The 26,808-nt window shown below is 42.2% G+C and overlaps 1 protein-coding gene across 5 annotated transcripts in view; it reads left to right on the forward strand.

Annotated features, from left to right (window-relative positions):
* The window catches only part of MATN4 (matrilin 4), an 89,579-nt gene extending 63,203 nt beyond the window's left edge, over nt 1-26,376 (forward strand). For 3 of the 5 annotated variants that reach the window (XM_063458907.1, XM_063458908.1, XM_063458910.1), the window contains 8 exons: nt 1,460-1,582; nt 3,727-3,849; nt 10,637-10,759; nt 11,511-11,633; nt 12,622-13,035; nt 13,394-13,546; nt 14,261-14,363; nt 26,101-26,376. In XM_063458907.1, coding sequence (XP_063314977.1) covers nt 1,460-1,582; nt 3,727-3,849; nt 10,637-10,759; nt 11,511-11,633; nt 12,622-13,035; nt 13,394-13,546; nt 14,261-14,363; nt 26,101-26,161 — 1,223 coding nt within the window. In that variant the 3' untranslated portion in view covers nt 26,162-26,376. Of the gene's footprint in view, nt 1-1,459; nt 1,583-3,726; nt 3,850-10,636; nt 10,760-11,510; nt 11,634-12,621; nt 13,036-13,393; nt 13,547-14,260; nt 14,364-26,093 lie in introns of all 5 variants that reach the window. The other 2 variants (XM_063458909.1, XM_063458911.1) reach the window with 2 other exon arrangements.
* Nucleotides 26,377-26,808: the final 432 nt, after the last annotated feature.

Below are 26,808 nucleotides of genomic sequence, written 5' to 3' on the forward strand. Positions count from 1 at the left end.
TTTGCTTCCTTCGAGGACAATCATTGTTTATTTTTTCTGCCTGCGATGCTAAATGCCTTATTTTATCTTGCTTTAATAAAAAAAAACTGAGGATTGCAGACCTCAGCATGTAGTTATCCATGTGGACATTGTCCACTTTTCAGAATTAATTTAACCTAAATTAAATTTAAATCATTATATTGCCAGTTTTGTATAATAAATGCTTGGCACATATGATGTTTTTTACATCATGCTCTTCAAACATTTTACTTTGGAGTTTACAGTAAGCAGATTGTTTTGTTCCTCCAAATAAAGTATTTTATTCTTTCTGGAAAGACAAAGAAGTATACATTTGAGATGTTGATCTCTAACTTAGTTTTTTTTTTTTACCCGGATATTGCTGTTGTTAATTAATTTCTTAAACTAAGTGGAATGGCCCCAAGTCAAAACATGCGTCACACTTCTGCACTCACATTTCTTAAATTGACATTTTGTTTGGTTTGTTATAAACAATGATTTTATTAATTCATTGTACATTTTGTTGGTATGTTGCAATTCCTAATCTTAAAATAGAAGTAAGTGATTGAAAACTGCCCATTAATACTAACTACATAAATCTTTTGTAAAGCATGAAATATTTATTGTGTGATACAACAAATACGTAACTGGAAAGTAGTGGTTCCATTACTTGTAAAACCTTTTGAAACATACATATGCTTCTCCAAGGGGTAGATGTATGTGAACCAATAAATTATCTGCTTTTGCTCATTGATCTAAGTATATACAAGAATTGCATATGTAACTAGCACAAAATATTCTCTCCTTGGATCATAAACATCCATTCATCGTCCATTTTATAGGGCAAAAGTCATGTCTATTGTAAATTGAAACGTTTCATGCATGACTACTTAATTCATCCAAGTCTAAAAATATTGAGTACAACTATTGCCATGCCCCATCATATTGTTCATATGGATAATTGAAAATAATTCAATAATTCCTCTCTATTTATTTTATATTTTGTGTAACCATATCTAAATATTCAAGTTTTATAATTCACCAGATCACAAGTTTTCACAGCATCTAATAACAATAACTAAAACTAAATGGTCCACTAAAGGCCATCAACAAGTGTCCAGAAGTACTAGGCATGTTACAAGGCATGACTTATTCCAATATTAAAACTATTGTACATCATAAGCTACATTATAGTTACATAGCTGAAAAGGGACTTGCGTCCATCAAGCTCAGCCTTCCTCACATTTGTTTTTGCTGTTGATCCAAAATAAGGCAAAAAACCCAGTTTGTTGCAATTTTGCAACAAACTAGGAAACAAATTCCTTCTTGACCCCAGAATGGCAGTCAGAATGGCTGTCAAGTATAGAATATGTAAATCCAAAAGTGTTGTTGCAACTCATGATGATTTTTCATTTATGTCTGCATAATATGTCTTTTAGATAACTGGAGATTTCTTTTTCAGTGATCAATATGTGCCTCCAAGGAAATCATGGATGTGAACAACTTTGCGTGAGCTCCCCTGGTTCTTATTCATGTGCCTGTAGTAGTGGCTATCAACTAAACAATGATAAAAAGACTTGCTCAAGTAAGTCTTGTCACTCAAAGCCGGATATTTATTGTATTTTAAAACAGCAAATGCACATTGTGAACTGCGACAACAATTGATTATGAATATCTGGAGAGCAGAGGGTTGACACAATGTACTCCATTTAATATTTTTGGATATATTTTTCAAATTATTTAATCTTTTTGGGTACGTTTTTTAAATGATTCTTTCGAAATATTACAATGTAAAAAATATATCAAAATATAAAAATATTAAAAAGTGTTCTTCAAAATATTAAATCCTTTGAAAAACATATCCAAAAATAATAAATTTGGGCCAATGTGGTTTATTCACAAGTAGTACTGAACTAAAAATTAAATTGTAAAAGTTAGGCTTATAATAGATGTTTTATAAAAATTATAAAACTATAGTCACAGCTTAGCTATTCGGGCCAGAACTTTTCATCAAGATCTCTCATTAAACCAGCACATGTAGACAATTAATAAGAAGATATCAGATTTTAGACCACAATAGCTAAACTGGAAAACATATCTGTGTTGGAAAATATGACCCAAAAACTAAATAAGCAATTCTCTTGCTCCATAAAGAATTTCTAAGTTTACAATTTAGTGAATGACCCTAACAGAATTTATGTCAACATAGCTGAGTTCTACAAACAACAAAATGTTCATTGCTTGTTACATGCAAACATTAACGGACCTGGATAAAGGCTTCTTCAAACAGCAGCCACCAACTCTGTGACACAAAGTAAATAGCAATAGATGGAGGATTGGAAAAGACTTTGCTTGTAGTGCAAATGGGGAATAAGGGGGGACCTAATGTCCTCCCCCCCGGCCCCCACCCCTGAGCGGCAGGTGGGGGCCCTAAATACCAATAGGGGGGGCCTATTGTCCTCCCCCCGGCCCCCACCTGACATTAGGTCCCCCCTTATTCTTGTTTAGGGCCCCTACCCACCGCTCAGGTGGGTGGGGGCCCATCACTAATGTGGTTAGAAAGAGTCCCTGTAGGTTATAAAATTCGCCTGCCTATTGAAGTCTATGGCGGTTCGCGGAAGTTCGCGTTCGCCGTTCGCAAACGTCAAATTTCATGTTCGCGACATCACTACCTGTAATACCAAGAATGTTATGAGTGAGCACATAGCTGTGTTGATTGGTAGACTTGTGCATTTGTTTTCAGCTGAATTGCAATTTGTCTGAATTTAAGCTTACTAGCGGGTTGTCCAGATTACATAACTCTGAAGCTCCCAGTGGCGTCTCCAGGATTCATATTTAGGGGGGGCACATGAGGGGCCAGGGACAAAAGTAAGGGGGCAGTTATAAAATGTCTATACATGTGTGTGAGTACATAGACTGACCCATACACACACACACCCTACCCCCGGTGACACCCCTGGAAGCTCCACGTGGATCTATAGCCGAACAACAGAGTTGTGCAATGGACATATTTGTTTAAATCATAATTCAGAGTTCCATCTGTGGTGCCGATAAAAAGAGATTAGTGATGGGAAATACACATAATTGATGGTTAGGGGACAGCCATGTAATGTTGCTATTATTCACAAATCAAATAAGAAGTGACTATTAACGGAAAAAAAGGAGAACAGGCCATTACTTGTCAAAATTGTGTGCTTTTTCTTCCTGCAACATTGTCTATCAGGCAGCTCCGATAAGAAACAGGTGCAAAATAGTAAGCACTGGATCAGAGAACTGACAGTCCAACAGAAAGTGCATAAAGATTGCTGTCAGAAAGAGGGGTTGTTGGCAATTGATTTCTTGTAAAAATGTAAATATACATAACTTGGAAAAAAATACATAAAGTTTATATTAAAACAAATTGATGTCCCTTTAAGCGTCCTTTAAGCGCCCTTTAAGGGTCCTATTGTTTTCTGTTTAATTTCTGTAGAAATTAGCATTTAAAACAAAACCTGAAACTAACATCGCTATTGGAGATTCGAATTCCTGGCATAATTGTTTGGGGGTTTTTTTTGTCTCACAACAATGTATTTATTTGGATTCTGGGCAAAGGAAAAGGCTTCACATTTTTTGTTGATATTTATGAGCCCATTGAGTGTCGACAATCAACTTATAAAAATGCAATATCAGTTGGAATGTCAATGTGATTGTAAAATGTTCTATAGGTAACCTGAAGATCTTCCTTTTCAGTAATAGATCTGTGTGCCAAGGGAAATCATGGATGTGAACAACTCTGCATTAGCTCCCTTGGATCTTACTCTTGTGCCTGTCATACTGGCTACCAACTAAACAATGATAAAAAGACTTGCACAAGTAAGTTCATATTTTTCTTAGAACACATTTTTTTTTAAATTTGGTTTAATAATTGATATGATTTCTTTTTTTTAGAAAGATTTTTCAAACATAGACATAATATTTCCTAAATGTCAGTGTACAAATCAGACCTCTTCCAATCCATACAAAAAAAGACTCAGTATGAACTATACTGTTATATGCTGTTATCCAGATTTGCAGTGTTAAGATAGTAATTATGTTTGCTTTCATTAACTGCTGGCTTGAGAAACCGTTAAGAACTTGAGTCAAACATTTTACATGCAAAATTGCAAATCTGTTTTACATGGGTAAATAGCAAGGATTTGTAATCTAGAAATAAAGATTAATTTAATTATATTTCCACAATATGTTAAAATAAACAGCAAATCTATTTACAGAGAAACAGGACTTCCAAATGTAATTATGTTTCTTGTAATCATGTTTCTTAAAATATTCACATAGCTTTCTGCATGCTTGTTTTCCTGTCCTTCGCTCTGTCTATCTATTTACAATTATACATAAAGTCATCATAAAACACATTGATAGGAGAGCGGGACCTGACAGCCTAAGGAGACAGTCGCAAGGTGCCGGAGCTCCCCAGGAAAATCCACTTCTTGTTCCCAAAAGTGGACTTTATTGTTCTTTTATCGGCTAACAGCTTGTTGTAAATCCTGGGGAACACACTGCTAAGCATTTGGAACTCTCTTGTCTGAAACTGAAGGACAAAAAAAGTGTTTGACTTTCTGTCTAAAGCTGCACTTGGAGAGGTGGGTGCAGGCGACCCTTAGCCTTGAATTGGAGCCAGTTACTCTTGTGCCCTTTTCCCCACCCCTTTGGACAGGCGGAGGATATCCCAGTCCCCACTGGTGAATTGGAGTGGTCACCGGCTGAGATCTCCTGCTTCTTGGCAAACCAGAGAGTAAAGGCCTACCTTTTAAAATGGCCATCCATTGGATATGGGCTCCTCCTTGCATCCACCTACACTCGTGGAGCCATTCTTTAGGCCCTTTGATCATATCTGTGATCTCTTCTGTGAGAAGATCGACTGAGATCTCCTGCTTCTTGGCAAACCAGAGAGTAAAGGCCTACCTTTTAAAATGGCCACCCATTGGATATGGGCTCATCCTTGCATCCACCTACACTCGTGGAGCCATTCATTAGGCTCTTTGATCATATCTGTGAGCTCTTCTGTGAGAACATTTATCTATGTATAATGTATCCGGGGTATACTTCTGATCGTAAATGTACCCGTCCATATATCCATAAGGCCCGATAGGGCACGATACGAGACTTATAGGTCCATACATTGTTAATTGGGGCTACACTGTGTATCGGGTGCATTAGTGATCTCCACCCAAGAGATCCCAACCATCACGATCGCCCATTCACCTATACTCAAGATTTAATTTACGCTATTCATCTATGTACTCGTTACTTATTTATGCCTATAATATATGGTTAAAGTAAATGTACTGATGCCTTGTACCCAGGTGGCCTCAGTATACACTTACACCTCATGTACATTATGTGCAAAATTACTGCTTTTTTGCACCTAGCTTCTCCTGAGAGGACACTGAAAACTTTTGAACAGGACCTCTCTATAGATTTTGGTTTGACTAGTGAAGCTTTTTAATTAATTCTCTTCTGACGCTTTTAGGGGTCTATATACAGAGACTTTACCCATTAACGTTGGAACACTTACAGACATTGTGGGCAGTTCACCCGTGTCTGATGTTTGTGCTAAACTATCCTTTTAGCACATAGCTTTCCACAGTGAGGACACTGGAAACCTCTGCACAGGTCCTCTCCATTTATCCCACTTGGAAAGCCCCCCCTTGTTTCTGACGTTGTAGGGGTCTACAGATATGGGTTTTACCCCCTTACGTCGGAACATACACTGACGCTTCTGGTGAGGTCACTAGGTTCACGAACACATGTTTATAACTACTAGGTTCCCCACCAGAATGATTACAGTGTCAGTTTTTTGATCATTTTTTTGTCATTTTTGTGTGTGGTTATTACCACTTTTTAAATGCATTATTAAAGGTTATGTATTAACTATTTAAGGGCACTCACCTTTCTCTTTTTTGTTCCTAACTACTTTAGTAGTTTCTCCAGGGTTATCCCCTTAAACATTGAGTGCTCGTTCTAGGCTTCCTACTTTCCTCTTTTTGTTCGCTCTTCTGTGAGAAGATTGACAAACGTGATCTTACCTCTATCGCTGCAGACAGCATCATGCCACCACGGAGCCATCTCAATAACCATCATTGCCTGTTCCGATTACCACCACGTATCTCCAGAGGGGCAATCAAGAGGAGATGGCACAGGCGGCCACAGCATCCTATGTCTGTATCCCATCGACACAAGTCTCCTCATCACTTGCATAACCTGTCTCACTTGGTGATCCCCTGCTCCTAGAACAGGGGTAGGCAACCTTTTAGCAGCACTGTGCTGATATGGGATTGTGATGTCCTGTAGCGTGCCGGTCCTATTTTTTTTATAAATCGAGGTGTGTGTGCTGCCGTATTCTGCTTGTGTTTGTACTGTAATTGCTTTGTATCATTGTATTTGTGCGTATATATGCAGGGCTGTCTTTAATAATGACTGGACCCTGGGCAAAGCATTTGCTTAGGGCTCCCTGGACCTTGTCCCCCCCTTCCCAGGCATGCAATCACGTCCTACACCTCAACACAGTGGTGGACCTAAAGTAGAGAGGTGCAAGAATTCTTGGCGGTCTCCCTGTTGCACGGGTGATTAAAAGGTAGATCCCCATTTGTCGTGCAACTCCAGAAATGCATTGACAGCTGGGGCTCTACCATTTACTCATGTTTGCAGGTCTGTATTTAGCACTAAGCAGTTTTTTGTGGAATATGTTTGTATGTGGTGTTGGCGTGATTGCAAGCACACACACACACACACACACACAGACATACTGACATACACACAGACATGCTGTCATACAAACATACTGACACACACACACAGATATACTGACACAGATATACTGACACATAAATAGACATGCTGACATACAAACATATTGACACACACACAGATATACTGACACACACACACAGACATACTGACACACACACAGACATACTGGCACATACACATGCTGACACACAAACATACTGACACACACACACACTGACACAGACATACACTTTAAAACTCACCCTCCAGTTTCCTACCTTTCCTGTTGGTGGCTGAAGGCGTTGGGAGTTGGGGTCTAGAGCTCTTGGCCAGCCCCCTCCAATCTGCCTACTCTTCTTTCCTGCGCGCTCCTCTCTTTGTGGGAGGAAGTGATGCGTGGCCGTCACTTCCTCCCAGCCTGCTGCCGAAAAGCAAGGGGCCCGCTCGCACTGTTAAAGCACCTCAGCGTGTGCCGGGTCCCTGCTGACCTTTGTGCATGGGCCACCCGGTGGGCCTCCTTAGTGTGCAGATTACCAGCCAGAGGGTTAGAAATAGTTGAGGCCAGCAGGGCTCACGGTGCAGCTGCCCAGTTTTCCCCGCGTTAAAGAAGGCCCTGCGTATATGAGCTATTATATTGTTTATGTTCATGAGTAGTTTATGGTATTGTGTATGATACATATGAATGTAAGCTGTGTATGGGTGCTGCTTGTGGTATTGTGTGTGTGTGGATGGATATGTGAAAGTGTGCGTTTGGTAGTATGTGGGGGCTGTTTGGGGTATTGCATGTGGGGTTGTGTGCATGTATGTAGATTGTTAGTGGTGTTGCGTTTGTGGTGATTGTGTGTATGTTTGTGTGTGGGCTGTTCGTATTATTTGTATGAGGGGAGGCTTATTCTGCAGGTCTGTGTATATCTAGCAGTGTGGGTGGCTTCCCTGGGTTCCAGTAGGGACTAGTCCGGCCAGGTACATGTCAAGGACAGGAGCTGCAACAGCAACTGCGAGCTGCTCTACTGCAGTGTGGCTTCCTATTCACAAGTGCTGGGAGGAAGTGATCTGAGATCACTACCTCTACGTGCTGCAATGCATAAATTGAGGATTGTCCTTCACCACCTTTTCGGATTAGCAGATATCTGAAGTTTTACTGGGACTCCTGATAGGCCAGAGCCTGTTTGACTCTAGCAGCCTTGAGTGCCGTGCAAAGACACCTCGAGTGCCGTGCATGGCACTAGTGCCGTAGGTTGCCTACCCCTGTCCTAGAACATGCATGCAAGACCGATGGACTGCGGATGGAGGCTCCGGCAGGAGGCCAGATTGTCTTCCTGGTGAGGATTTCACTGGGCAGTTTAAGAGCTTGGGCTGTTGGTGGGGGCCTCTACAAAGTGGCTGACATTGGTTGAAGCTGGGACTCTCCCTCCAGGGGCATAGGCTAGGTGACATCTGAACCCTAACTGCGGATAGGCAGATCTACTGTTGTACTTAAGGTGCACAATGTTCCTTATGGCTAAGAGCTGTTTCCCCCCTATTTGTGTGCTTAACTTAATCACCTGTCTTAAATCTATCTGCTTTTGCAAGTGGTATATGCCTCCTGAACCTACCTCTAGTTCCAAGGCACCAAACCGTTTCTCCCACTCTACCTTTGCTTTACCTCATGGAACTATGTTCTAGCTGAATCATTTATTTTATAAAAAAGTGCTGTATATATGACAGTTTATTATCAACATATCTGGTCATGTGAATTGTCTTTGAAAACGTATTTGCTATCTTATGCACTGCACAAAATAAAAAATTTAAAAAAAACACATTGATAATATTGTGTTTTATTGAATTATTTTGTGTTACATGTTTTTTATTTCAAAGCTTTAGAAGAGTGTGATAAGTGTCTGTTTTATACTTCTAGTTCATCTAGTTCTTCATTTGCCTAAAGTATCTGCAACATTTCTCTTGTACTACTACTAGCTGTACATATTTATATATCACTGATATACTTATAAGGGCTCAGATTGCTTGCTTAAAGGGACACTCCAGGCACCCAGACCACTTCTGCCCATTGGAGTGGTCTGGGTGCCAACTCCCACTACCCTTAACCCTGCAACTGTAATTATTCCTCTAGTGGCTGTCTACTAGAGGGCACTTCCAGGATTATAGCACAGATTTTCTGTGCAATAGCTTCGCTGGACGTCCTCACGCTATGTGAGGACCTCCAGCATCGCTAAAATCCCTATAGGAAAGCATTGAAAGCACTTTCAATGCTTTCCTACGGGGAGCTCTAATATGCATGCACATTGATCAGTCTCCCCGGCCGGCTGAGGTGGTGACGGGGAGAAGCGTGGGCGGACCAAGAAGCAGCGCCGATGGACATTTGAGCGGTTTTGACCCCTTCAGCAACCGGGGATGGGAGGTGGGATGGAGAGGGGACCTGCAGTGCCAGGAAAACGGGTTGTGAGAGTGAGCAATTCTGTTTTTGTTTATTGATTTTTTTTAATGGACAAGGGACTTTACAGTTACAAGATCCATGGAATAATGCAATGTAACATTGTAATGGTTATGTTGCCAGAAGTTTCTGGAGGTAGTCAAACCATTTTGGAACCATTTTGACTTCTTACCTTGATACCGGAGAAACTGACGGAAGCCAAGCACAGAGAGATGGACACAGGTTTCTTCAGGAAGGGAGAGATGCTTTATTCGGTTCACCGATCGGGACTCAGAGGGACTAATGTCACCAAAATACAACAAGTTCTGAGCCCCGGACAATAGTGCAGGCTCCTTATATAGGCACATAACTCCTCCCATAATAAGCTCCACCCGCACATTCTCCTAGCCAATCAAAACGAACAAGAACTAACTTCCTGCTTGACCGCATGGCTTGTCCAGCACAATGGAGGAGGGGAATACTATATCCGGTATTCTCGCACATGCTCCGTACGCTACTGATCGTATCTTTGCCACGTGCAACCAACCGACCGATACACCAGTATGTGCACGTACACATGCCACGTGGTAATCTCAGCCTACGAAATTTATTTTTACCGAGATTCCACCACAACCTGGTGTCAGTCATGTGCTACTCCTTACCTCTGATACACCCTGTTTAGTAGCTTTTGGACTAACCACAGAGCTTCCAACTTTGTGGTAGATGTTATGAAGGCAGGTAAGGTGCCAGGCAGACCCCAGGTAATAAACCTTCTAAAAAGTTTTTACTAAGTCCAATGGGAGTGCCAGGGCTATACTGGCAATATAACCACTACAATGCTGTTTGTTTGTTTTTTAATATAAAGCTTGTTTTTATCAGTATAAAAATTTTTTTTTAACTCTTTAATTTAAATGTGATTATATTTGTATTTATTTATTTTGTAACCTTTCTGCTATGAATAGGTTAAAAGCACAAATTTTGTTGTGATGTCAGACATTTTAATTAAACATGCTCAGATAATTTGAACAAAACTTTTCAATACCATGGAGCCTTGTGTCTTGATAACAGAAGGAAACGTGTCCAAGACGGGCTTTCATTTCTTTCCAACATGAAATATTTGTCTGAACAAGATCCCTCTGTAGGTTTGATTAAATCTGAAAACAAAATCTATAAAGAACTTTCATGTCGGTCCAGTTTTGAATGAAATAACTTGTGAAATAGCCCTGACCTTTTTCTATACTGATTTATTTCAGAAGAAATGTCATCGTGTTAGTAATATTACACTGAATACACTTCGACAACAAATTAGCTCATGACAGAGTCGGGGGTTTGTTCTGCCAGTGTTTAATCCCTTGAGTGACAGGTTTATACCAGATGCAAAGCAATACACAATTGTTTTAACTCAAAAACTTAGGTGAAATGGTATGTGATTACTTAATGCTTTTGTTGTATGACTTCTAGTGATTAACTACTGCTCGTATGGGAATCACAGCTGCCAACATGAATGTGTGAGCATTCTGAATGGCTACTACTGTCGCTGCAATGAAGGATATACTCTCCAGAGTGATGGAAAGACTTGTTTGGGTAAGTGTACTATGAAGTGTTTCCTTTGCTCATAAAAATGACATAAGGAATTTGTTTTAAAAAAGTGACATCTCAGTAATTACATTTTGTAATTAACAGTGTAAAAAAGTACACTAAACTTGCATCATTTATCAGTCTAGACTGCATTGCCACTGAAATAATTAGGGAAATATTTAAATATATATAAGTAGCAGCATTGCTGCTAAATTCAGATGCACTAAAAGTCAGTTTAGAGATCTAAGAGTTTTACTACCAAGACTTGCAGGCTGTCATATGATGGTAATTAAGCTCAGCTATTATGGCCTACAATTTTCAAATTTCATTCTGTACTCACTTTGAATTACACACAATGCACTATAGTGAATAAACCTGTTAAAAAGAACCCCCCCAAAAAAACAAACAATTGAAGCTATGCAGCAAAATAAAAGTTTGTGGTTTGGCTACTAATAGCTTGACAAGTAGTTTAATTTGTGCTTTTCATGAATGAAACTACTTAATATTAATAATATAAAAGCTCTGACATTTACACACTGCTTATGAAAACAATATATAGAACAACTTGCTGACTCTTTGGATTTGCAGCAAATGGTGAATATTCAGAACCAACAAATTTGATTTCTGACTAGGACTTTTTTTCATAGACTTTAATGGCAGAACCCAATGGTTGGCAATTGCCAAATTACACATCTTTAAAATAGACTTCCATACATCAGAGTTTACTGAATTAACAGAACTAACTATTTCGTTTCAGCCAATGACATGTGCAATGTTTTGGATCATGGTTGTCAGTTTAAATGTGTCAGTACTCCTGGTTCATACCACTGTATTTGTCCAGAGGGACAAGATCTGCAAGCTGATGGAAAAACATGCAACAGTAAGTATAGGAAATACTAGTTATTCTTTGTATTCTGATTCCATTCTGTTTGTCTTTTACTCTACCCATTCAGATAAACCAATGGGTGGTTATTACTGTTGACTAAGTGGGTAAAAAGAAGAAAGGCCCATTCAGTGCTGTTCGAATTGAACAAGCACAGTATATTGTGGAGTCAAATACAAATCAGATCCCACTATTGTTCAGGCTAAAAAGTAAATATTATATGTTGCACATGGAGAGGTCTTTTTTCTCTCTAAGGAAATCAATTATCTCTCAACCTCAGAAAGATCAGAGGGGAAAATGGAGAAAAATCCCCAAAATAAGTATATCACTTCATCTAAAAGTGTGAATTGAAAGGGAATTAGTTACACATAAAAAAACATTAGTTTATTACTGAAATAAGCTTTGTGGAAAACTAGGATGGAATTTGTAAATTTTAGATCAAGGTACTTTCAGCAATAACTAAATAATATTTCCCATATTTCACTGCCAGACAATATGCTGGAAAATGGAAAGGGCCAAGGTCGAACTTCCCTGCTGTAAAATGTGATAGAGCTTGTAATCGTAATGAAGCGATTGATGATCGCTGAAGATAGAGCTTGAAGATAGAGCTTGTAATCGTAATGAAGCGCAAACAGGTCTAGAGTTTAAGAGAACCTTTAAATCAGGGGTGGACAAAATATAGATCTACAACTCTCATGATGCTATAGAAACAGTGTCTGTTGGTAATGAATGAGGGGAACAAATTACCATCAGAAAATATAATGTGGGGGATGATAATCAATAAAATCCACCAGCTGTGATAGTGTAGCTTTTAAAATTGCATGTTTAACTGTTTCAGAAAAATGTGAAACACATATCGCAAAGAGAATAATGCTACAAATGCTAACAAAAGTATTTAGCATGAAAAGTAGTATTTAAGAGAAATTGTGAAAAATAGTTCATTCTTTTTTGTAGCAATACTAATTGTCAATGTGTTTTTTTGCAGAATGTTCTACTGGTAACATTGACTTAGTGTTTGTTATTGATGGTTCAAAGAGCGTCCGACCACACAACTTTGAACTTGTAAAGCAGTTTGTAATTAAGATAGTGGAGAATCTGGATATTTCTGCCCATGGCACACATGTTGGGTTGGTTCAGTACTCGAGTCGGGTGCGCACAGAGTTCCCGCTTAGCCAATTTAAAACTGCAAATGATATCAAGAACGCTGTGAAGAATATACAGTATATGGAGAAAGGCACAATGACCGGTTTGGCACTCAAGCATATGGTGGAACAAAGCTTCTCTGAAGAGGAAGGAGCCCGGCATCCTTCCAAGAATATACCAAGAATTGGTTTGGTGTTTACTGATGGCCGATCTCAAGATGATATTTCTGAATGGGCTAAGAAAGCTAAGGAAGCAGGTAGGAATAATTAACATTCAACATAATTTATTTAATATGTGGAAATAGGTTTACACTACCTGGAACCCTAGTCTTTATTAAAGGTACAGAGACCATGAATACTGATTGGACATTCTAAAAAAATTTAGGAAGGTTTGGATACCAAGATGTAGGTTTTGGTAAAAATAAACTTTTTCCTTTGTATTAAAGATACATTATCAGAAAACTGAGGTGAATTAAAGATGTGGTGATTAATCCTCTCACAATGGATGTAAGGGAGGATGGATAGATGGATGGATGATGTAGATCAGCCAAAATATAGTTTGCTTCTTTTTAAGTAATCTCAACAAAAATCATTAATTATTCTTTTCTGTGACAGGTATTACTATGTATGCAGTGGGTGTTGGTAAGGCTGTTGAGGATGAATTAAATGAAATTGCATCAGAACCAGTTAGCAAGCATTCCTTCTACACAGCAGATTTTGGTACAATCAATCTAATTGCTGAGGATTTCAAGTTGAACATTTGTCCAGGTATGTTAAATTAACATAATTAACAGGTTTAATTAACAGTTTTGCAGCTTACATTGTTTTCTATTGCAAATATAGATGCTAAGTTTGCATCAGTCATACCAACGTAAATCATTTATCTGCATTGGGCACTATGAACTAAAGTCCATTAGTGATGTTGTACATACCACGGCCAAAACATATGTTTGAAAGTTATGTGCAAAAATAATATGTCAGTTGTAACATATGTGTACAAAATGTATATTAAAAACAAGCAGTACATCGTATGATTTAAGCAGTTTTTGTCTATCGAATAACCAAGTCCCATAAAACTATCCTTCATGTTTGTAATCAGTAACAAGATTGGTCTATGCAAGGACCAGTGATTGTCATTAGAGTCTATGTGTGCAGGGTTTCTCAATGAAATTATGCATATAAAGAGTTAAATGCCTTTGCAGCCACACATGTAACCCCTCCCCCAGCAGAGTCATTAGCCAGCTCAGAACAAAAGACAGTGGACCTCAAAACCACTGTAAATGGTCCACAGTAAATGTAATTTTCTCATTACCAATTCGTGGCCACACCTATTAATTGTGTCATTTATTTTAACCACTTTCTACCAATAACTAAGCATACATTACTCATAATTACCTATTTATTAAATAATTAAACATTTAATAAATATTGAATGTTATGAAAAGTAATTACTATCGTCATCATTATATTTTGTGTTTTCAGAGGAAATAAAAGGAGAGACGGAGTTTAAGAACCCATGTGACTGTGAGCACCTGGTCAGTTTTCAGTCAAGCACTCTAACAACGCTCGGAAACCTTTCTGAAAAACATATCCTTTTGCTATTTTATTGTAAAGTGATCCAATTTCCTATTAAAGAGGGGACACGAAAAAACATGCCAAGACAACATGTGGCAGCATTGTTTTTATCACAGACCTTTTTCATGCATGTTTTAACAAACCTTAATGGAGACATCTGGACCCTGTATTATACAGTATGGAGAGGGACCAGAAGGTAGGAAATTAAGAGGACATAGACTTAATAAATAGCAAGAAATCATACAAAAAGTTAGATAGATTCAGAAAACATGACATTTGGGGCATATTTAGATTAATCATGCAACATTGCATTAATTTGAGAATTTGTGATAACATTGTACTCATTTTGGACATTTAGCAGTTTCAAGGTTTGAAACTTTGCTTTAAATTTTAATTACGTCCAAGTGGAGCACAGGTCTAGTTCGTCCACAAGTCTTTACATATATTCTAATAGTAGTAATTAAAGACTGCACAAAATGAAGAGCCTATTCCGGATAAGTGTTGAGGATGAGGATGCCCCAACTAAGCCTGCAATTACAGACAGTCAAAACTCTTTTAGATGAGTTGTTTCCCTATCACAAGTTTCTCTACAAACAATGTAGGCATTTACAAGCAGGAAGTGCCAAAAATTGTCAGCAAGTACAAAAAAGTTGTCAAATGTCCTAAACAAATATGCTATGACCCTGGGGTATCATATTGAAACCACACATATTTAGATAAAAATATTACACAAAAAGATCTGCAGAAGTTTACATTTTATTTTTATATTCTGCAAAAGACCTTAAAAAATAATTCCAGTATCATGAAAAAAATAACACAATACCTCTTTTTTGCCAGATACACAGTAAAAACTGCACAATTAGCAATGCCAAAGGATCGTGCTCAACTACCATTGTATGTGACTCACCAACAAAGTGAAATGGAGTACACTCTTTAACGTGCATTCTGCTTATGGAGATGATTCTAAATTCTAATACTAGAGGGCTCCATTGAGCTGTTTTCAATACTGGTTTAACCCCTTAAGGACACAACTTCTGAAATAAAAGGGAACATGACGGAATATTTACGTCATGTGTCCTTAAGGGGTTACAAGAAAAAACAGTGGGCTCTGTGAGCAAGCATGATTAAAATGTGGTTTCTGATTGAAACCAGTGGGCCAGAAAGGGAACAAACCTGTAGCTCATATTCAAGCTTTTGTTTTGGTTCAGAATGTAAACAATTGCCTCCATCTTCAAGGGGTTAAAAACATTCTTATCAGTTTAAAGGCTGAACTTGAACTTTTTGGAAAATGAAAAACAAAAAGAGGACACACTCCTTACACATGAAACACTTCAGAAAGCTGATGTGCTTTACATAGTTACATCAAGTTGAACCTTGAAGCCCATTCTTTCGTGCTTTAGGGGTGTTTAGTATTTTTTTTTAAACTCATCATTTAATTGATTGTTTGTAGTACCAGTGATTCCGTATATTCCCTGATAGTTGTTAAAACTTCACATAGTTTTGAGTCCATGAATGGGGTACACTCAGGTACACTATATAGAGCCTGATAAGGACTCTTAAAAATGTGAGTGGTTCATAGAAGTTGTGCTCTCTGTGAAATATAAAATCTACCCAGTGAAAAATGTGCAATATAAGGATATTAAAGGTATTGAGGCTTGTGCACTGCCAATCACATACTGCACACATGCTTTTATTAGGTAGAGGGAGAACTACTATTCAAAGTGGTGCATGAGTTTTATATATTTGTTTTAATAATTATTTGGTTTGCTAACAGGAGTACGCAGTCAGTATTCAATGGAAGCAGTGGTATATTTTGCTAACAGACGTACGCAGTCAGTGTTCCATGGAAGTTGAGGTATATTCTTGCTCTTGTTGGATAAGCAACTGCTGGTAACAATGCAATTCGGTTGTATTAAAGGGAATCTATTGGCACCCAGAACACTTCATCTCAATGAAATTTTCTGTGTATGGTGCCTCTGTCTTTTCAACCCTGTAAGTGAAAAACATTGCCGTTTTGGAGGAATGGTACTATGTACATTACAGGGCTAACATGCCCCTAGTGACTGTCTTCCTAACAGAAGCACATCCACAGCTATAATCTCATTAAACCTGATTGTAGATCAAATTACTCTTGTAGAGGGTATTTGACTGGTGCACCACCATTTGTACACCTTTATATCCCTTGAAGTTTGCATGTTTTTATAATGATTTATTCAAAAAACACAAATACTCATCATTAATACCATTGCTTATAATTGTAGATTATACTAGCTTTAGTGTAACTATAATCTTAATTTTATTAATGACAGGAGGCGAATATTTACTTAAGTCTCTCTTTACTTGAACTCCACAGCAGCACATTAACATAGAGAGATAAACACCAAAGACAAAAACATAAGGTATCTATATAAGGCTCCTCTTAAGCCACCATTTCTTCTTTCATGCTGCGACAACGTAACGTACACAACAATGACAATAACCAAATCAAAGAACAATATAACGTAACAATGAATACCATCTGGAAATACTTCGGATAACGGATGATCTTGATCTTCATCCTGCCAAACAGTTGATTCTATGAACTGAAGTCGAACCATTAAACTGAAACAAAATAAACAGAGTCGAAAAACACTGATTAGTGAACGAAATGTACTGATAAAACATAAATCCCACGATCCAGTACTGATAGGATAAAAGACACGAGATCCATCACTAATTACCGTCAATACAATATAACAGACACTTCCCCCAACTACCCCCAAACATCACCCCAGACTACCAGACCTAGCCAGGTAACCAGACCATTCAACAGAAATACCATTAATGCAATCCATCAAACAAGGGGGGGGAGAAACCAAACTGGGTGGGAAATATTCGCCTCCTGTTATTAATAGAATTAAGATTATAGTTACACTAAAGCTAGTATAATCTACAATTTTATAGCATGACAGGAGGCTTCATATTTGCTGTTTTAACGCTCCAACAGCAAAGCAAAAGAATCATGGTCCGACGTTCTAAAGTAGAATTGACGAAAAGTCTCTTCACGGGACCAGTCCGCCGAACGCAAAATGTCCTGAAGGGCAGCACCCACCAAAAAGGCTCCAGAAGCTGCGGCACCCCTAACCGAATGCGCTCCGAAGGTCGCATTCATGGCCGCCAGAGTCAAAAGCCATCTTATCCATCGAGCTAGTGTAGGGGACGAGACCGGTTTGTGGGGTCTGACATACGAAATCAACAACTGCCCAGAATGAGAAGAGCGCAAAGGAGCGGTAACCGCAACATAACGAGCCAGTTCCCTCGCTACACAAAGCTTAAGCGAGTCCTTGAAGTAAGGGTATGATACAACCGTCGAATCCGACTTGGTACGTCTAACCACCTTGAAGGAGACCCCCTCTGGAGAAAACGAGAAGGCGTCGACATCGAAGGCCCGGACATCCGAAACACATCTGAATGAAACCAGACACAACAAGAGGGCAAATTTTGCCGAAAGCTGGCGAAGAGAAAGGTCCTGGTTATCAGGCAAATCCCGAAGGAACGCCAAAACCAAACGTACGTCCCAGAGGGAAGAGTACTTGGGCGCCGGAGGGCGCGCCAGTCTCATTCCACACAGGAGTCTGCAGACTAGCGGATCCTGGCCGATGGGAAAACCCCGAAGCGGGACATGCGCCGCCGAGATAGCTGACCTAGCCACGTTAACCGAGCGGTAAGACGGACCCAGGTCAAAGAGATGAGACAAAAAATTCAGTACGCTAGATACAGGATCCGTAAAGGGATCGGTATTCCGTTCCAAACACCAGCAACACCAGGAACCCCATGCTGAGAGATAGCACCTCCTCGTCCCGGGAGCCCAGGAATCCCAGAGAAGGTCTCTAGCCGATTGCGATAACTCCTTGACATTCCAGGCACCCCTGAAAGAGTCCAGGCCACCAGGAGTAGGTGGCCGTCTCCCACTAGCGGATGAGGATTGCCTCGGGAGTCCGAGAGGAGCAGTCGAGGGGACGGTAACAGAAGAGGGTCCTGACAGGAGAGATCCAGGAGCTCCAAAAACCAGGCTTGACTCTGCCAGAGTAGAGTCAGCAATACCAAGGACACACGTTGACGTCGAACTTGTAGTAACACCCTGGGAATCATAGCAAATGGAGGAAACGCATGCGCTCCCTGCGAAGGCCATTCCTGGAGAAAAGCGTTCACCGCTGTGCACGCCGGATCCGGGAGCCAACTGAAGTACCTCTGGGTCTGGTAATTCATCCTGGAGGCGAATAGATCCAAGGTGAACGGGCCCCTCTGATTCTCGAGTTCGAGGAAGACGGATCGCAGGAGTTTCCAGTCGCTGGCATCCCTCCAATGTCTGGAGAACCAGTCCGCCGTCAGGTTCGACTCCCCCGGGAGATATTCAGCCTGTAAAGTGATGTTGCGTTGGAAACAGAAGCTGTAAATCTCCTTCGTCACCTCCGATAGAGCTCGAGATCGAGCGCCCCCCAAGCGGATTATGTACTGCACCGCGGAGACATTGTCCATCCGAAGGAGGACGCAGCAGTCCGACAGGTGGTTTTCCAGGCTCCGAATCGCAAATGAACCCGCAATCAATTCCAGGCAATTGATGTGCAAGTCCGATTCCTTGTCCGACCACGAACCCCAGGTGTTCCAACAAGGAGATCGTAGAGCGAGTTTGATATCTGAGCCTGGAGGGGTCCTCGCAAAAGATCAGCAAGTCGTCCAGATATATTATGCAGCGGACACCCTCCGATCTGAATCGGGCGACTACCGGCTTTAGGAGCTTGGTGAAGCACCAAGGAGCCGAGCTGAGGCCGAAGGGGAGGCATGTAAATTGGCATGGAATGCCCTTCCATCGGAAGCGAGGGAACCTGCGACAGTCCTCGTCCACCGGGACGGAGAGGTAGGCGTCCTTCAGGTCCAGCCTCGTGAACCAGTCTCCCGGTCGGAGAAGGTCTTGCAGAAGATGAATTCCCTCCATCTTGAAGTGGTTGTAGACCACAAAGGCGTTCAATTCTCGTAAATTGATCACTGGGCGGAACTCCCCGGACTTTTTCTTCACCAGGAAAATCGAGCTGAAGAAACCCCCCGAATCCGGGGCTCTTTGAACCGCGCCTTTGGCGAACAGTGCCCGAACCTCTGTATCTATCAAGGACTGTTGTTCTCTTGTGATGACGGGGACCCTCGGGGGTCCAACCTGTGTTGGTGGGGAGTGGAAATCTATGACATATCCCCGTACTGTCTGAAGGACCCATACATCTGAAGACACCTCCTGCCACCTGTCCCTGCAGTGAAACAGCCTGCCCGCATGCAAAGTAGGGTGAACGAAAGTGGGAGGAGGTGTACTCACCTGCAGGAAATCTCACCCGTCCTCTGGCGCGGTATCCGCGACCTCTATCTGACCTCTGAGCGTAGGGGGTTCTGGAGTGGTAGGATGGGAAGAAGGATGGACCACAGGATCTGTGGCGGTCGAGAACCAGCCGCGGCTGGAGACACGACCCTGCTGTCGTCCAGCCCGTCCAAAAACCCGGGAGGTTTGCGGCCGAAAAACCTTCTTAATGGAAGACTGAGCTTTATCCAGGGAGGTAAACAAGTTGACGTGTTTCTGTAGCTCCTCAATGAAAGGTTCCCCGAACAGTAGACCCTTAGCCATGGGGCCCAATTCTTTGGAGGCTAGTTCCGACAGTTTGTTGTCCATACGGAACAGAGCTGTCTTCCTGCGCTCAGTGCAGAGGGCCACATTGGCATTGCCTGGTAGGCAAATGGAGCGTAGTGCCCAGTCCCGCATGGTGGCCGGATCCAGGGTTGTACCTTCCATGTAGGCCTCGTCCGCTAAGGCCAACATCCTGCATAGGGGTCCCAGCACGTCCAGCTGCTTATCTTGCACGGACCGGAGGCTCCGCTCCACCCCTTTCTTGGGGTCCCGACCCGTCCGGGTCAAATACGTGGCCACCAAGGGGTCAAACTCCGGGGTTGCTGCCAACTTGTCCGGCAGGACGGGTCTTGGGCACTCCGCCCTCAGTTTCTTGTGGGCCTCCCCGTCAAGGGGTATGCGGATCCAGTAGTGCACAAACTGTGCCAAGTGGTCGGGCAACGACCATTCTGTTGACCTGGGGTGTCGGATAGACCGAGGATCAAACAGATCCCGTAGCATCCAGAAAATTGTCGTCTCCTGGCACCGCTGAGGGGGCCTCAGTCCGTGGCGCGTCTTCATCCTCCCAGCGCCAACTGTGGTCATCCCCACGGTCCTCGTCCCAATCTCCATCTTCCTCCGAAGGGTACTGGTCTGCCCGCCACTCATCCAACACGGCCATAGTAGGGGGGGGTAAGGAGGCCTCCTCCCCTGCGCCCGACCTATGATGGCGCCTGGCCGGTGAGGTTTATAACCTCGAACCATGCCGCTTTGCTGGAGCCTTGCCCTTCCGGGAGCGTGGTTCAGGGCTTTCACACTTCCAATAGCGCATTTGCGCACTTGCCTGCTCTCTTTCCTGAGAGTCTGGCTCAGCCGAGTCGTCTGCCAAAAGGGGGGTTCCTCTCGCACCCCTGTCAGTATGAGGTTGAGGCAGAGCCCTCGCCAGGGCTTTCTCCACAGAGGCGGCCACAGCCGCATTAATCAATGCCTGCAGGTTTTGTTCTTGTGCAGCGGCTTCCATGACGCCTGAGATACGGTGCGTGATACCTAATAAGACAGAGAATAGGTATCAGTAGCAGGCAGTTGGGGCAGCACCCCTAGTATGGCAGAGGCAAGTATTAATGCATGCAGGCTCAACAAACCTTGTTCCCGGGAAGGAGCCGCTCAATAGCATGCGTTATATGGCACAGACAAAGCAGGCAAATCACGGGGCACTGACAAAGCAGGCCAATCAAGGGGCACAGACAAAGCAGGCCAATCATAAGGGCACAGACAAAGCAGGCCAATAAAACCCGGGAGGTTTGCGGCCGAAAAACCTTCTTAATGGAAGACTGAGCTTTATCCAGGGAGGTAAACAAGTTGACGTGTTTCTGTAGCTCCTCAATGAAAGGTTCCCTGAACAGTAGACCCTTAGCCATGGGCCCAATTCTTTGGAGCCTAGTTCCGACAGTTTGTTGTTCATACGGAACAGAGCTGTCTTCCTGCGCTCAGTGCAGAGGGCCACATTGGCATTGCCTGGTAGGCAAATGGAGCGTAGTGCCCAGTCCCGCATGGTGTCCGGATCCAGGGTTGTACCTTCCGTGTAGGCCTCGTCCGCTAAGGCCAACATCCTGCATAGGGGTCCCAGCACGTCCAACTGCTTATCTTGCACGGACCGGAGGCTCCGCTCCACCCCTTTCTTGGGGTCCCGACCCGTCCGGGTCAAATACGTGGCCACCAAGGGGTCAAACTCCGGGGTCGCTGCCACCTTGTCCGGCAGGACGGGTCTTGGGCACTCCGCCCTCAGTTTCTTGTGGGCCTCCCCGTCAAGGGGTCTGCAGATCCAGTAGTGCACAAACTGTGCCAAGTGGTCGGGCAACGACCATTCTGTTGACCTGGGGTGTCGGATAGACCGAGGATCAAACAGGGGTTCTCCCGTAGCATCCAGAAAATTGTCGTCTCCCGGCACCGCTGAGGGGTCCTCAGTCTGTGGCGCGTCTTCATCCTCCCAGCGCCAACTGTGGTCATCCCCACGGTCCTCGTCCCAATCTCCATCTTCCTCCGAAGGGTACTGGTCTGCCCGCCACTCATCCAACACGGCCATAGTAGGGGGGGATAAGGAGGCCTCCTCCCCTGCGCCCGACCTATGATGGCGCCTGGCCGGTGAGGTTTATAACCTCGAACCATGCCGCTTCGCTGGAGCCTTGACCTTCCGGGAGCGTGGTTCAGGGCTTTCACACTTCCAATAGCGCATTTGCGCACTTGCCTGCTCTCTTTCCTGAGAGTCTGACTCAGCCGAGTCGTCTGCCAAAAGGGGGGTTCCTCTTGCACCCCTGTCAGTATGAGGTTGAGGCAGAGCCCTCGCCAGGGCTTTCTCCACAGAGGCGGCCACAGCCGCATTAATCAATGCCTGCAGGTTTTGTTCCTGTGCAGCGGCTTCCATGACGCCTGAGATACGGTACGTGATACCTAAGAAGACAGAGAATAGGTATCAGTAGCAGGCAGTTGGGGCAGCACCCCTAGTATGGCAGAGGCAAGTATTAACGCATGCAGGCTCAACAAACCTTGTTCCCGGGAAGGAGCCATGCCGCTTCGCTGGAGCCTTGACTGGAGTCCGGTCAATAGCATGCGTTATATGGCACAGACAAAGCAGGCCAATCACGGGGCACTGACAAAGCAGGCCAATCAAGGGGCACAGACAAAGCAGGCCAATCATAAGGGCACAGACAAAGCAGGCCAATACACGGGCACGGGCAGCACCGGCCCAGTGGTATGCAAAGCAGGAGCGTAGGTCTCTGTGGCAGACGTGCGGGTATATCTTGACATGCAGTGCGAGTAGGGCAGAGGTGCAACTGGGTGCAATGACAGCACAGTAATGTCCCATGCAGGAAGCTTGTAGTGGAACGATTATAGCCACTCATATCCCATGGGGCATGCAGTAAGGGAGCCCACAGCAAAGGCATGCAAATTTTGAGCATGCATTAAATAAACAGGCTGCAGGCAGGGGTATAGAACCCTAAACATGCCCAGAGGAAGCCAGAAAAAAGGCCCAGTAGAAAAGATCCCAAACAGGGGTTGAACAGTAAGCCCAACATAAAATAAGGCAAAGCAAAATAAAAATAAATGTGACATCCAATGCAATTAACTGTACAATCACTACAGAAGTAAAATAGGAATAGAAAGATGTTCTCACCTAAAACTAACAAAAATTGGGAACTGCGCCCTTAAGGGGTAAACAGTATGTGCGGCAGATACTCAGCCGCAAAGCCGCGCACCCCCGTGGTCGGCCACGCGGTCACGGGGGAGGAAGGGTGCCCAGCAGCGTAGGCACCCGCGGGAACCAAGCCCAACACCCTGCTCCGTCCCCACGCAGCTCGGGGAGCAGTAACGAGCGAGTGGGGACAGGGGCAGGGTAGGGAGGCAAAGATAGGATTCCCGCTCGGCGGACGAAGCCGGCGGGCGGGAATCAACACAAGGGACACGTGGGACCGCTGGAGTCTTTCTCCGCAGTCCCGACGGTCGGCACGGGAAGAGGTCGGAAGACCGCTTCTCGGCGACCGCAACAGGATACCAGACCAGGTATAAAATAAAGGAAAAACACAATCAAATAACAATCAAATAACAAAACAATGAAAATGAAATATAGGAAAATGAAAACAAAGGGCAAAGGTAACAGATTATAAAGCAAAGCCCAGAACAACCACAGAAATAAATGCAGCAATATTATAAACCCAAGACATTGAGCATAAAACCACAAAATACATATAATAGACACACAGCCACCCATATAACACAGGAGGCAGTGGTACTCTGACCTGTATTGTCTGCGGAGCAGCAAGAGGAGCCTTATATAGATACCTTATATTTTTGTCTTTGGTGTTTATCTCTCTATGTTAATGTGCTGCTGTGGAGTTTAAGTAAAGAGAGACTTAAGCAAATATAAAGCCTCCTGTCATGCTATAAAATTCCATTATTTCTTTAGTTTACTTATGATTACACTTACATTTATAGATGTGGTTTACATTGTTTGAGTATATTATTCATCGGGAAGGAAATTACTAGCAATTGTAGCATTTCAAAACCATTCTTTTGATCAAAGACACATTTGCAGAAATTATCTTTTGTTTATTTCAGTTTTCTTTTACCAGGAAAAGAATTATGCACCATAATAAAAACATGACAAATGTACTGTGGGATAAATTAAATTGAAGTATAGGATGACTAAACATGCAAGCACAAAAGTCAAGTTTTGTAGATTTTTTTTAAAGCAATCAAATAATTAATTCTGGGCATTTTAAAAAGTAAACAGTATAACAAATGATCTGTTTTGTATAAAGAGCTATGGAAATAAAATTAAATTGGGTAAATGTTGTTTATTAAAGTGGGTCTAAGCATCATAACCACTAGATGCTATTGTAATGGTTATGATGATAGTAGGCTGTGAGTGCCACCCTTCGGTTCTGGGTCAAATCAAACTTTTTTGACCAAACCCCCTTGCACACTTTCTTACATTTAACATCTTAACTCCTGCTAACTAATATTATTATTGCCATTTATATAGTGCCAGCAGATTGTGTAGTGCTTAACTATATTGTTGTTATTATTAGCAACATGTCAGCTGGAGAGACACGAGGAGGAGCTGGGGGTGGGAGAGACACATGGTGGGGGGAGAAACACGTGGATTGGCTGGAGGAGAGACACATGGGGGGTTGCAGAGACACATGGAAAAAGCTGGGCAGGTGTGAGAGACACATGGGGGGTGTGAGGGACACATGGAGGGGCTGGGTGGGAGATACACCTGTGGTTTGGGAGAGACACATGGAAGGGCTTGAGGGAGAGACACATGGAGAGTCTGGGGGGTGGGAGAGATACATGGACGTCTGGGGGAATAAGACATGTGGATGGACTGGGGAGGAGAATGAGACACGTGAAGGAGCTGGGGGAGAATGAAACATGTAGAGGGGCTAGGAGGAGAATGAGACACATAGAGGGGCTGAGGGGGAGAATGAGGCACATGGAGGGACTGGGGAGAGGATGAGACGTGTGGAGTGATGGCAAACGGGAATGGGACACTTGGGGGCGTGGATGAGACACATGGGGGGCCCAAGACAATATTCGCACCGGGGCCCATTTTCTTTTAGTTACACTTCTGGAAATGACTATTGATTTAATAATTATAATAGGTACAGACATCAGTCATACTTTATTATTATTCTTCCTGTAGCTGTAGGGGCACAATTAAGTTATACTTACGTACCAAATACCTGAACCTGACTTTCACATTAAGTAAATCGCATTTACTAAAATGATACAGATGTTTTAAAGGGGCACTGTAGGCATTGTACATATACAAGAGAGCAAAGGATCAGTGCTGACAAAACCACAAAAGACAATGATGAAAAGGCAGCACAACTAAAGGGATAGGGTTCTTTCACAAACCCTAAAAAGTTGTGAAAACAAAAAGAGACAAGAAGGAAGGTAGCGCCAATAGTCTAATAGTATGTGAAAAATATGTATAAAATATAAAAATATAATATTAAATTAGAATAGAATAAAAGAGTCCACAGTAAAAAGTCCAATCCAAATGAAATAAAATTCCACTTGTAGGGGAACAGCCAAATCTTGATATAGGTAGATGTCTTATGGGGAATTCTGGGTCAGGGCAGGCTCAGAGTCTGTGCGTGCATATAAAAGAACAAAAGAAACGTCCTAATTGTACAGTATGTTTCAGCAGGTAAGGCTGAAAAACGAACCACCGTTGCACACAAGGCTGCAGGCTCCACAGAGAAGGAGGTAAGTTTGTGTTGGTTCGCTGAGCATCACTCTGCATGCCCCCCAATGTAGGGGTCGCACCAAGTGATGGTGCTACCCCAGATTGTGCATGATTCGGCAGCATATAGCTTCTGTATTCAGAATATTGGGGGAGCTTCTGTAAAACAAGGCAATGGCAATCAGGTCCCGCCCCCTTTTGTATTGTTTTGATACTTTTTTAGTGGGATAACATTTTTATTATTTTCCTTTTTGTTTGAGCATTCTTTGTTATCATCTTGAACAAAGTCACATTTATCATGAAAAATGAGTAACCTACCCAAAAAAATCCTTTATTAATCCTTTAATAACATTATATTCTTTAACAATTTTCACTGGCTCAGCTAACCGCAAGACTTGAACAACTTGAAAACCAGCTGCTCAGCAAGAAGTGAGGAACTTCAATGGAGAACTTTCAAAAATATGCTACAATACAAAAAGGTTAACGTGCCATGACAAGTGGTATCCTTTGTAACCCATTTTAAGGAGGCATAGACATGCCAAGCGGAGCTGTAAAACTATCCATATTATAAATAAATGTGAATAGATTGTTTATTATAATTATTATTGTTATTTCTGTAACTGTTCTTCATTAAACATTTTATCTAGACATTTGGATTGCGTGTAGTGGATTGTAGTATGGTAGAATATATTTTTAATTTCCTTCTTTTTGAAAAGAAAAATGAAACAAGCAAATATGGTGTAATATGACAGATTTTAAGAATGTCTATTGGGACATTCAATTAAAATTGTAATGTTTATTTTTTATATGTTACTTTTTCTTATATTTGTCAGTTGGTCAAAGTTCCTAAATGTACTTTCCTTTTTTGTTGTAGTGTTAACACTCTCCTTCAAAAATAAAGGAAGAGTTTTTTTTTTTTTTTAAACCCATGTGATTTTATACAAAAACAAATTGACTGATTAAAAGCAACTTGAGAGATACTTCTTGTTTATGTATCTTTGCTAGAAACAAAAGAATTGTAGGTATGGTTAATTATGATATTTTTGTATTGTGGTATAATTTATGATGGGTTGTACTGAG

Source organism: Pelobates fuscus, chromosome 6, assembly GCF_036172605.1.
Source record: "Pelobates fuscus isolate aPelFus1 chromosome 6, aPelFus1.pri, whole genome shotgun sequence".
Taxonomy (NCBI): Eukaryota; Metazoa; Chordata; class Amphibia; order Anura; family Pelobatidae; genus Pelobates; species Pelobates fuscus.